Genomic DNA, 12,750 nt, shown 5'->3' with positions numbered 1-12,750 from the left:
ACCCTGCACAGGTTGGAATTCTGAATAAAAGTTTCAGGATAATCTCATTAGTTAAGTTCTCATGTTATCTAAAATGTTGCTGATCTATAGGTGTGCTTACTTTCATTCTATGCAGCATAGTGATCATTATAATTACAAATATCATCAATTTAATGCTGTAAATAAATAATCATATTAACTAAGGCAATTTTGAGTTACAGGACCTGACAATTAACATAATTCCATGAGTATAGTTTAAAATTTCATTTGTATTTAAAAAGTGCTGGAAAACCCCAGCTGGTCTGCCAGCATTCAGAAGAAGGGTCATTTTGGATTTGTAGGAATAACTCTGTTTCGTTCTCCACAGATATTGCCAGATCTACAGGGTATTTCCAGCACTATTTTTATTTCCAATTAACAGCATCTGTGGTATATTTTGCTGCCTAACATAAATTAGTTTAACTGTATTAGCAGTTTGAAGTTGTTGAGTAAGTTGAGAAATCCAACATGAAAGTTTTGTTCTTATTGATGGTATAATTTGATGCACTTTTTTCAATATGTGACTAGTGCTGTGATGATGAGGTTTTCTTGATTAACACACACAATGAGACACAAAATATTGAAGGATATGTTCTCTAGTGACAACTCAAGCTGCATTATACTTATGATCACATGGAATTCAGCGGTTTTTACAAAATTTTTGAAGGGAATTTCATTGTCTGACTCTATCCACCCATAAATCAAATTCTACCTTTGTTTAATGTGGCTGTTAATTCTTAATATTTTTTCTGGTGAGGTTGTGGGGGGAGTGCTCATATTTTCTGATTCCATTTTTTTTAAACTTTGCAAATAGTCTCAGTGTCTAAATAGTCAGATATTGTGAAACATGTATTCAGAGCAGAAATGCTGCTATTTAAAGTATAACGCCTTAAAAATTAGATCAACAGATCAACAAATCAAACAGATCATTTAAATTTTTCTGTTGCAGTTGTGTTAAAGACAGCAACAGATGAGAGTAGACTGCACAAAGGCTCCAGAAGTCTTTCTCCTCGTAACATTCAATCTTCAGTGACTGTGAGTGACAAGCAAACGAAAGATTTGATTTACAGACAAAAACGATCCTTTTTATTTCCGAATGGTGTTAAACTATGCCCAGAGGAAACAATCTCACAAGCCATTGGCAACTATCTCAAATATTATAAGCTGAGAGGTAAGAAAATTCCCATTCCTTATTTAAATTTACCCAATCCCTCATCAGTGACATGTCACTATTATGTAATACCTCTGTCCATTTGTATGTGCCTGTCCTATTTTGTGAGTTTTTTGAATTTATTTCTTCACAGAAATGATTTAGGGGTAATCTATGTATTTAGTCTTGTATTTAGAAAAATGCATTTCGCAGAACTCTGCTGGCACCAACATTATATATTAAAGCCAGGTGAGTTAGATTGTGAAACGTTGCATTTAGCCCCTTGCAGACTGATTTGATCAGGGTCAAATGAGACTCCACTAAGCCAGGATGTCATTTTTTCATTCTGATAATAGCAAGGGATCTTTAAATACAAGAGGTATAGCAATAGGAATAGACCATGTTACACTTGAAGCACACTCAATCTTGCAATGACGTCATGGCTAACCTAAAATAGAAATAGAAGGTGCTGAACAAACTCAACAAGTCTAACAGCACCTGTGGAGAGGGTAATAAGGTTAATGCGTCAAGTCCAATGTGATTCTTTTTTGGATCTGAAGTGGACTGGAAAATGATTGTTCTTATGCAGATGACAAATGGGGAGGAGGAGCAAGTGGAATACATGCTGAGGGTGCTAATGACATGAGAGGCAGGGTATAGATACAGAATGGGTGTTAATAGTAAGCTCGTGACCTAATAGTTGGTCATTATTGACCTAAATTACCTCCACTTGCTGGTCCAACCCGATATCTCATGATTTAACTTCTTGCCCGAATCTCTTGAATTATGTATTGAATAAACTCATTGACTTGAGATGCCACAGCTCCTGAAGTAGAGAATTCCAAAATTCACAACCCTCCTCATCGCAGTCCTGAATATCAAAGCACTTACCCTGAGATTGCACCTCTTGCTCAGTATTGTCCAGCCACAGGAAACAATCTCTGTCAATCCTGCCAGAATTTTATACATTGCAAGGAGATAACATTTATTTTTCTAAATTCGAATGGTATTGGGCTGTTCTACTTCATCTCTCCTCATAGAACACCCCTCTCAACATTGTTTAAGTTTGTATTTGAAGAAGGGAGGTGGTAGTTGGCTTATTCAGTGAGCCTAATGATGAGTCATTGATTGTGAAGGCGTCAAAATTTATCCCTCTCACAGAGCTGGATATTTAGAAAGATACATAGAGACACATAGCAATATTCCTGCTAAACTCTGTACATGGCTGCATAACAGCTTAGAAATGACTGTAGTTGGATAAAATATTTTAATGGTATTCTACATTGACAACACTGGACATGAACTGTAAACCTCCAGGCAATATTTGGCAGAGAGACAAATGGCCAATTGTTGGACTGATGAGGAAGAATCGTACCAGACTCAAAATATTAACACTTTCTCTTTCCACAGATACTGCCAGACCTGCTCAGTTACTTCACAATTATCACTGTTTGTTTGAGACGTAGCTTAGCTCAGTGAGGCACATCTCAAAAACAAAGTTGGACAGAATCAGAAGTCTAACGAGGAAAAAGTTAATAAAGCTAATTTGTAGAGATAATGCAAGTGCTTTTTGGTATCTTTGTTGCTAAGGAGTCTTCTATGGTTAGTAAGATTAAAGTGAGATTGAATTACCTCTGTTATTCTGCAGGACCTGAAACAGGAACTCTGATTTCTCTTCACCGATGCTGAGCTTTTCCAGCAATTTCTGTTTTTGTTTCTGATTTGCAGCATCCAGATTTCTTTCAATCTTTATGTTAAAAGATGAAATGGCTCATCAATTTGTACCTGGCCCGGTCTCTCTAATTGCTAATGTCCATCTTCAGAGTAATTGAAGAAGGGCACGTATGAACAATATAACATCCAGTTTGGTTCATAGGGAGACTTGATGTCATGTCCCTCGGGTTGTTCTGTAGTATCAGGTAGAACTAAAGTTTAATTGTATTATAGTCATTATGTAGTGTAGGCACATTTCTGAATGCAAGCTATTCAGACTGCTTACAGAAAGGCTCACTATTACCGTATGTGAAAGAATATTCAAGGCAGTTGTGAAATAATGATTTTTAAAATTTATTCATTTGTGGGATGTGGGCATCATCAATTTCTGACTGTCATTTATTGACTGTCCCGTAGTTGTCCTTGAGGAGGTGGTAGTGAGCTGCCTTCTTGAACCGTTGCAGTCCATCTTCTGTGGGTTGACCCACAATGCCATTAGAGAGGGAATTCCAGGATTTTGACTCAGTGGTGAAGGAATGGCGATATATTTCCAAGTCAGGATGGTGAGCGGCTTGGAGGGGATCTTGAAGGTGTTGGTGTTCCTATGTATCTGCTGCCCTTGACCTTCTAGATGGAAGTGGTCATGGGTTTTGAAGGTGCTGTCTGAGGATCTTTGGTGAATTTCCACAGTGTATTTTGTAGATAGTACACACTGCTACTACTGAGCATTGGTGGTGGAGGGAGTGGATGCTTGTGGATTAATACCAATCAAGCGGGCTGCTTTGTTCAGGATGGTGTCAAGCTTCTTGAGTGTTGTTGGGGCTGCACTCATCCACTCCTGACTTATGCCTTGTAGATGGACAGGTTCTGGGGAAGCAGGATGTGTGTTATTTGCCGCAGTGTTCCTGGCCTCTGACCTGCCCTTGTCGCCACCGTGTTTATGTGGTGAGTGCAGTTGAGTTTCTGATGGTTGATAGCCCCCAGGATGTCGATAGTGCTGGATGAAGCCATAACAAAACCAAAAAACTGTCTTCTTTCATCATATTCGGCAAAGATTTAGACTTTGTAACAATAAGAATTGAATGTGCATTGTTGTAAATTCCAGTGAAATTCATTACTTTTCATATGATCATGGTGTGCAGGGGCAAGTCCTGTCTGTTCTAATCGGCTTTAAATTTATTCTCTAACAGCCACCTACTTGATTTCAATCACTTATACAAAATAAAACAAGAAGGCCAGTTCAGATAGATCATGCAAGACCCTGCTGAATACACAAGATGCGCAGACATTTTAACAGTATTGCAGACAATAGACAATAGGTGCAGGAGTAGGCCATTCGGCCCTTTGAGCCAGTACCACCATTCATTATGATCATGGCTGATCATCCACAATCAATATCCTATTCCTGCCTAATCCCTATAACCCTTGATTCCACTATCTTTAAGAGCTCTATCTATCTCTTTCTTGAAAGTATCCAGAGACTTCGCCTCCACTGCCTTCTGGGGCAGAGCATTCCATATATCCACCACTCTCTGGGTGAAGAAGTTTCTCCTCAACTCTGTTCTAACTGGCCTACCTCTTATTGTTAAACTGTGTCCTCTGGTTCTGGACTCCCCCATCAATGGAAACATGCTTCCTGCCTCCAGGTTGTCCAATCCTTTAATTATCTTATACGTCTCAATCAGATCCCCTCTCATCCTCCTAAACTCAAGTGTATACAAGCCCAGTCGCTCCAAATGTTCAACATATGATAGCCCCGCCATTCCGGGAATTGACCTCGTGAACGCTGCACTCCCTCAATAGCCAGAATGTCCTTCCTCAAATTTGGAGACCAAAACTGCACATAATACTCCAGGAGCGGTCTCACCAGGGCCCTGTACAGCTGCAGAAGGACCTCTTTGCTCCTATACTCAATTCCTCTTGTTATGAAGGCCAGCATGCTATTAGCTTTCTTCACTGCCTGCTGTACCTGCATGCTTGCTTTCATTGACTGATGTACAAGAACACCTAGATCTCGTTGTATTTCCCCTTTACCTAACTTGACTCCATCTACATTGTAATCTGCCTTCCTGTTCTTGCCACCAAAGTGGATAACCACACATTTATCCACATTAAACTGCATCTGCCATGCATCCGTCCACTCATCTAGCCTGTCCAAGTCACCCTGTATTCTCATAACATTTTCCTCACATTTCACCCTGCCACCCAGCTTTGTGTCATCAGCAATTTGCTAATATTACTTTTATTGCCTTCATCTATGTCATTAATGCATATTGTAAATAGCTGTGGTCCCAGCACTGAACCTTGTGGTACCCCACTGGTCACTGCCTGCCATTCCGAAAGAGACCCGTTTATTACTACTCTTTGCTTCCTGTCAGCCAGCCAATTTTCAATCCAAGCCAGTGTTTTGCCCCCAATACCATGTGCCCTAATTTTGCTCACTAATCTCCTAATTGGGACTTTATCAAAGGCTTTCTGAAAGTCCAGGTATACTACATCCACTGGCTCTCGCATGTCCATCTTCAAGGTTACGTCCTCAAAAAATTCCAGAAGATTAGTCAAGCACGATTTCCCCTTCGTAAATCCATGCTGACTCTGACCTGTCCTGTTACTGCTATCCAAATGATTCGTAATTTCATCTTTTATAATTGACTCCAGTGTCTTTCCCACTATTGACGTCAGGCTAACCGGTCTATAATTCCCTGTTTTCTCTCTCCCTCCTTTCTTGAAAAGTGGGACATCATTAGCCACCCTCCAATCCGCAGGAACTGATCCTGAATCTATAGAACATTGGAAAATAATTATCAATGCGTCCACAATTTGTAGAGCCACTTCCTTAAGTACCCTGGGATGCAGACCATCAGGTCCCGGGGACTTATCAGTCTTCAGACCTAACAGTCTATCCAACACCATTTCCTGCCTAATATAAATTCCCTTCAGTTCATCCATTACCCTAAGTCCTTCAGCCACTATGACGTCTGGGAGATTGCTTGTGTCTTCCCTAGTGAAGACAGATCCAAAGTACCTATTCAACTCTTCTGCCATTTCCTTGCTCCCCATAATAAATTCACCCGTTTCTGTCCTTAAGGGCCCAATTTTAGTCTTAATCATTTTTTTTCTTTTCACATACCTAAAAAAGCTTTTACTATCCTCCTTTATATTTTTGGCCAGTTTGCCTTCGTACCTCAGTTTTTCTCCACATATTGCCTTTTTAGTTATCCTCTGTTGCTCTTTAAAACGTTCCCAGTCCTCCGGCTTCCCGCTCATCTTGGCTATGTTATACTTCTTTTTAATCTTTATACAGTCCTTAACTTCCCTTGTCAGCCAAGGCCGTCCCTGCCTCCCCTTAGGATCTTTCTTCCTCTTTGGAATGAACTGATCCTGCACCTTCTGCATTATATCCAGAAATACCTGCCATTGTTGTTCCACGGCCATCCCTGCGGGGGTCTGAACCACTGAACTTTGGCCACCTCCTCCCTCATAGCTCCATAGTTCCCTTTGTTCAAATGCAATACTGACACTTCCGATTCTCCCTTCTCCCTCTCAAACTGCAGAATAAAACTTATCATATTATGGTCACTACCTCCTAATGGCTCCTTTACTTCGAGGTCCCTGATCAAATCCGGTTCGTTGCATAATGCCAGATCCAGAATTGCCTTCTCCCTTGTTGGCTCCAGTACCAGCTGTTCCAAGAATCCATCTCGGAGGCACTCCACAAACTCCCTTTCTTGGGGTCCAGTACCATCCTGATTCTCCCAGTCTACCTGCATGTTGAAATCCCCCAATACAACTTTAGTAACACTTTTGCGACAGGCCAATTCCAACCCCTGATTCAACTTACACTCTACATCCAGACTATTGTTTGGGGGCCTGTAGATAACTCCCATTAGGGTCTTTCTACCCTTAGAACTCCTCAGCTCTATCCATACTGACTCTACATCTCCTGATTCTATGCCCTCCCTCGCAAGGGACTGAATATCATTCCTCACCAACAGCCTTCTATATTGTGAGAATTGTGGGTTCTGACTAAGTTTGAACACCCTAATTATGAAATTGGGCAAAATTTGAATACAGACATTAGCATGCTGATGCAGGATTAGCCTATTCTAAATGTTTCTGATGTTGGCAACATGTAAATCTAATGCTGCCTCCTAAATTAAATGCTTGTAGTTGCTGCCAAATCTCAGCTCATTCTTTGTTGGTTGCATGCCTGAACAAGAAGCACAAAGTCATGGAATCAAGGCACAATGGATTAAACGTGCCTTATCCTGTTTACTGCCATTCTGCACCTCATAAAGGAGGTGCATTGTGGTTAATAAAGGTACTGGAAATCTTTTGAAAGAGATTTTTGCCAAAGTGAATACCCAAAATTGGCTGGCACTGGGATCCAAGATCTTCCAACTGGTTGTTGGCCTTGCTGAAGCTGGAGAGGAAGAAACCTGTCATCTATCCACAGGCAGCCAGGAGTTACTCCACGCAAACTTTGTGAAATTCGTGTGTCCAGGCAATATCAAGAGTCTAGCCCCAAGGGCCTGGGTACAGTGCTGCAAAATGTTCAGTCACCTCACACCAGCTGCCTAGGTCAGTGAATGTGACTTCAAGTGTCACTTATCACTCCATTTCTAGCTTCACACACTGTAAAATGCACCACATGACCATTGTTCACCTATTAACTACCTCCATCAATCACGACTTACAGCTCACATTCATAGTTTTGCTTCATCCTCACATTCTCAACACTGCTGCAAGCCTCATATCTCATAGCTAGCATGCGCTGTCAGCTAATCAACCACGAAAGCCACAACATATAAGCACACTGCACCTCACTCCTTGACACACTTCCCTATCTGTTGCGTGAAAAGGGAATTCATAACCTGAAGCAGCAGCAGATACAGTGGGAGAGTGGGTATGGCTACTTGTCCTCACCTCAGTGGAGGACATAGATACTGTCATCATTGGAAAGGCCAAGCCTGTGGCCGTTGCATGTTGTGGAGCTGACAACCTGAAAGCTGACAATATCCTCATACATGATACTGCTTCTCAAATCTCATTTCCCCTTCATCGTACAATCTCTTCTGATTTACAAGCAGCAGACAATGTAAACATGCAATTCTTCCTTCTTCCCTCCCTGCAAACCTATCAGTGTGCTGCCTCCTCTCAGATATCGAAGAACCATAAACTACTCTGGCACTGGTGAAGGAAAAAACAAAAGGTGGGCTGCAGGATGATAGTGGTGCAGAAGAATTACCAGCACTCACCCTCATTGTCACCAGCCGAGATAGTCTACATACTTTAGAGAATGGCTTAAAGGTGGAACCTGTGGCAAGACATTGGACGTAAGTGGCTGATAGCCAGGGGCCAATGGTGTTGCTGGTGCCATGTCACCAGAGGTTAATGGCATACATGTTCAGTTTTGCTGCTGACAGTTCAGATGAAGACTTGAGTCTAGCAGGTTGCAGAACAAGGCTGATGAGTCTGGAAGTCCACAAAGAGACCCACAATTAATATCTCAGAGTATGGAGGAGCCCAGCTCCAATTTGGCACAGGACTTTGTGCTGAGCTTGCTGCCCACCCTCATCAACATTTTAGTGGTTCACTTGAGGACCCAGTCAGAACATACAATCAGGTCAGTGTGTGTTTCCAAAGCAGTACAAGCAGAAGTGATAAAATCCATTCAGTCTAATTGATTGTTAATAGGTATAGTAGTTCTGTGAACTTTAAGAACATGTCATTTTGTTACAGAACCTGAACAAGAATTAAACAGTTAGTGGTAAGTAAAGTGGCATATAAGTCTCCAGCATCAAAATGACTGGTACTTTGTTAACTGTCCTGCACAAGCCCATTAATGATCCCGAGTTTCTAATCCTATTGTTAATGAGGACATTTGGAACTTTTGTTCTAGGGTTGCTAGTGGGCATTGTTAAGTGTTGAGTTCAAGATCATAGAACAAAAGTCTGATGCCTAACCTGAGCGAATCTTAAGGAAGCTGACATTTTTTACTGAACTCAGTTCTCTATATTCAATACCTCTTGTAGTCAGACCCTCAGGATTGAGGATGACTTGCTTTCCTTCCAGTTTGGTGGGCTCTCAGAAGTTTAGTGTGTGATTTGCAGGCTTCACCATAGGTCAGGCAGGTGGTGTTTGAGTGGTTCAGTAAGTCAGTCACTTGGTAGCTGGTGTAATCCCTCCAGAGCCTCACCTTCTCCTCTGCACTTTCCTGATGAAGCCCAGCGATAAGTTCAGTGCATTACTGAATGAACCTCCTCCATTTTGATTGGTCAAAGGCTGAGATTTCCCATGAGTTGGCGGGTATGTTTGACCTTTTCAGTGAACCTTTAACGATGTCCGTAGAACATTTCTGCAGCCCGCCAATTCTCCGGCTCACCTCAATTCCAAGTAGAACAGTTTCTCTGGGAGCCTAGTATCCGGCATCCAAAAGAACATACCCCATCCCCATCCAACAGAGTTGACCTTGATTGATTAGTGCCTTAATATTCAGCACCACCAACTGATTAAAATACTGCTCAACAGATGTGTGTCTACTATGTGGTTAGGAGGATGATAGTTACAGATTGATGCCTTTCATAGTTTGCAATGTTACTTTCATGAAGAATGTCCTGGTATCTGCTCTTCATCCAGTAAAAATTCAAATTTGCACTTGTCAGTTGTCTAATGGACATCTATTAATGATTTTTTTGGGAGATTTGTGATCAGGGTCGTTCTCAGATGCCACTCTTGCAAACAGAAGGTCGGATCGAAGAAACTGCAGTAAAGTAATAATTTGAGCTGTACTTTGCATCATCAAGGCAGTGGGGGGCCTTAACTTTGCTTTGAATGGTTAAATTCATGCAATACTAAGTGCACACTTAAGGTTTGTTTACCTCTGGTTGTTGCCAAGTTGCCCTTAAGCATTCTGAGTTTAGGGAGAGTATGTACACTTGCTGGTGAGCAAATACTCTTAAATTCTCAATGGGTTCATTTGCAGACTACTAAGCATGCTGAGAGATTTCTACAGTTGTTAGATGCCAAGCCAATCTTAAAAAAACAAACACACGCTCCAGTCAGGAATGCATTTCACTATTCAAATTGAATTTGCATCTCATATTGCTTCTCAGGTTTGAACACTTTGTTGCGAATTTATGAAAAAGTTTGAGAATCACCAGATATGTTACTTGCTGCTTATGTTTCTTAGTGTGCCAGGAGGCTGTATGGGAAGCATTCAAAACATTCTGGGACAGGCTACCTGCGCGCCATGAACATGAAGCCTGGATGAATGTGTGTGATCAAGGATTCATAAATATTTTTGACATTGGTGTAAATTTCAGCCAATCAGAGGAACACCAAACCCTGATGAAGGAGGTAATTCTTGTATTGTAATTGACATGTAACATTTCTCTGTAATTAATTAGATTATTGTTCTGTCATATAACTCTTGTTTTCCCTCACAATTTCTCCTTCAATTTTTCCACCAGCTTTTTTCCGCTTTAATATTTCCTTTGCATTTTCTCCATCCCGATTTTATAAAGACTGACTCATGCTAAGATGTAGGTCCATTGGCAGCAGTCACCCACCAGTTCTTTGTCCAATTGGTTATTCCTCAAGTGTGGACCTGGCCAGTGATCGTGGGGGCCCTATTATTTGGCTGTGTTCTCCTTTGATGTTTACACACACTTGATTCCAGCAGGGGACACTGGAAGACAATCAGTGAGAGGCAGATTGGCTGCCTTTTCTCTTCTCCAGCTAATAGTCGTAGTATAAATTATAATACTGTTAGCACTACCCCATCAGATCATGTAACTCAGCATAAACAGGGATCCAAACTAACTTTTACCTGGTCAACAGAACTCTCGATTGTGCTCACCTTTTAATCCATAAACTGTGTTGTGAATGTGGGAGAATATGATTCTACAGAACATTGTCTTAAATTGGGATAAAACTTGGTTATATGCTTCTCAAGAGAGTTTGAATTTTATTGGAACATTTGACTCATTTTCTGAAAGAGGCCAGCTGGCATGATATACCTATAGCCCATTCTCTTAAGATGTCAGATGGCTGTACTTTTATAGGTATATGGAGCACTAGTAAACAAATTACAAGTAAAATGGCTCATGTAGGATATCGAGTTAGATAGGATTTATCATTGATCCTTAAATACCTTGAAAGGACTTGGAATGTAACATGTGTTTACATGATTCTGTTTCTTTCTGTCTCTGCACCTGCTCTGATTATGATAAGCACTGCCAAAACAAAATCTTGTTCACTATAATGCAGGAACTGGCCAGATCAGGGCAGTTTTGCAATTAGGTTCCTCGTCCAAACCAACAATGAGGACCACGGGAGAGTGATAAGAATTTAGAAATGTATAATATAAGCAGTTTCCACTATACAATTGTTACTGTCCTATTAAACATCATCAAAATGAATTATTTCACTGCTAATATTCTTAAATATACTTCACACAACAGGTGTTTTTATAATTCTGCTGAAAAGATGTTACACCATCCTTATGGTATGCTTTGTGGAGTTTTGGATGTCAAAAGCATTCTATTTCTAAACAGGCACACAGTGAGTTTGGCAACAGAATGAAGTATTTCCCTTGTATGGAGTCACTGAGTTGGTTATTCATAGTAACCTAATGACTCATATAAGTAGAGCTTTTTTTGCCCTAAATAACCCCTGAATTTAATGCTCCTACCATGCTAATAGGCATTTTTTAAAAAAAGTTAGCCATTTACAAAGACAAGTATTCAGTATTTCACTTATTTTGTTCTCTGGGATGTGGATATCACCAGGCCAGCATTTGTTATTTGTATTTAATCTCCTTTGACAGAGCGGCTTAATAGGCCACGTCAGAGCCAACCAGGTTATTGTGGGTCTGGGGTCACATACAGGCCAAAACATATAAGACAGGAAGGATTGTTTCCTTCACAGGCAGTAGTAAATAAGATTCTTTTCTTACACCACTATCAAAGGTAGTTTCGTGGGCTCGAATCTTGCAGGAGCCAGAATGGTGTAGGCTATGGTGAGAGAATCATGTGAGAAGTCCCAAATCCATGTTGTAAATAACTCACTGCACCTTTTGACTAAATTCTGGATGTCGAGGAGAGATTCTCCTCAAGCAGTGGTGGGTTGCCTGTTAAAGAAAATTCTTGGCTAACTATGGATCTCACCTCCATAATATGCAGCTTTCTATCTTAGCATTTGCTGCAGGCAAACTAGATGCTGATAATTCTTGACTTGGAAGTCAGAATGGATACCTGGCAACATGCATGCCATATCATCCATGGACATTGGCTTCTAAAATGTGGTAGCCTCTAAAAATTGCTTTTGCACACCTTCGATCCACTTATAGTACCTTGCTGCACTTCAGTGCTGCACCTCTCAGCACAATTGCAGCCGTAGTTGTAACGCTGCAGTTTAGGGACATGCACCTGCTCACAGACTGGACAATGCTGCATCTCTGGGCTTTTTCAATTGCTCTGTTAACTCTCACTCGTTTGGACCCTACATGGATGCTCACAGCGTCCCTGCCTTGCCATTTCTTTTTGCACTTTGCCCCTCGGCCAGAGATAGCAGATTCACAGTATGACTGCATTACCTTGCAGTTTAGACCAAACACAAGATCAGGAAGCTTATTAAGGTTGTCAGTTGTGCTTATCCAGTCAAGGGAATTAACCTTCAGTAAGGGGGCCCTGGCACAGTAAGTCAAGGGCAACCTCTGATATCAGTCCAGGAGCTCGGACATGGTCAGTCAGCAGCTTGTGACCAGAGTCAGGATCGACTCTTAAGGGATGAGAAGTTGAATGTTGGGTAACTCACAAACTGTCTTGACTTGTTTTGCCCTATTATGGGCTGTTTTCATCATGGAA

The 12,750-nt window shown here is 41.1% G+C and overlaps 1 protein-coding gene across 5 annotated transcripts in view; it reads left to right on the top strand.

Annotated features, from left to right (window-relative positions):
• Window positions 1-12,750, top strand: part of impg2a (interphotoreceptor matrix proteoglycan 2a) — a 93,802-nt gene that overhangs the window by 1,687 nt on the left and 79,365 nt on the right. For all 5 annotated transcript variants that reach the window (XM_048541312.2, XM_048541309.2, XM_048541311.2 and 2 more), the window contains exons 3-4: window positions 968-1,189; window positions 10,074-10,240. In XM_048541312.2, the coding sequence (XP_048397269.2) occupies window positions 968-1,189; window positions 10,074-10,240 (389 nt within the window). The remainder of the gene's footprint in view (window positions 1-967; window positions 1,190-10,073; window positions 10,241-12,750) is intronic.

The sequence above is a fragment of the Stegostoma tigrinum genome, chromosome 12 (genome assembly GCF_030684315.1).
Source record: "Stegostoma tigrinum isolate sSteTig4 chromosome 12, sSteTig4.hap1, whole genome shotgun sequence".
Taxonomy (NCBI): Eukaryota; Metazoa; Chordata; class Chondrichthyes; order Orectolobiformes; family Stegostomatidae; genus Stegostoma; species Stegostoma tigrinum.
This window is presented reverse-complemented; position numbering and strand designations above follow the sequence as displayed.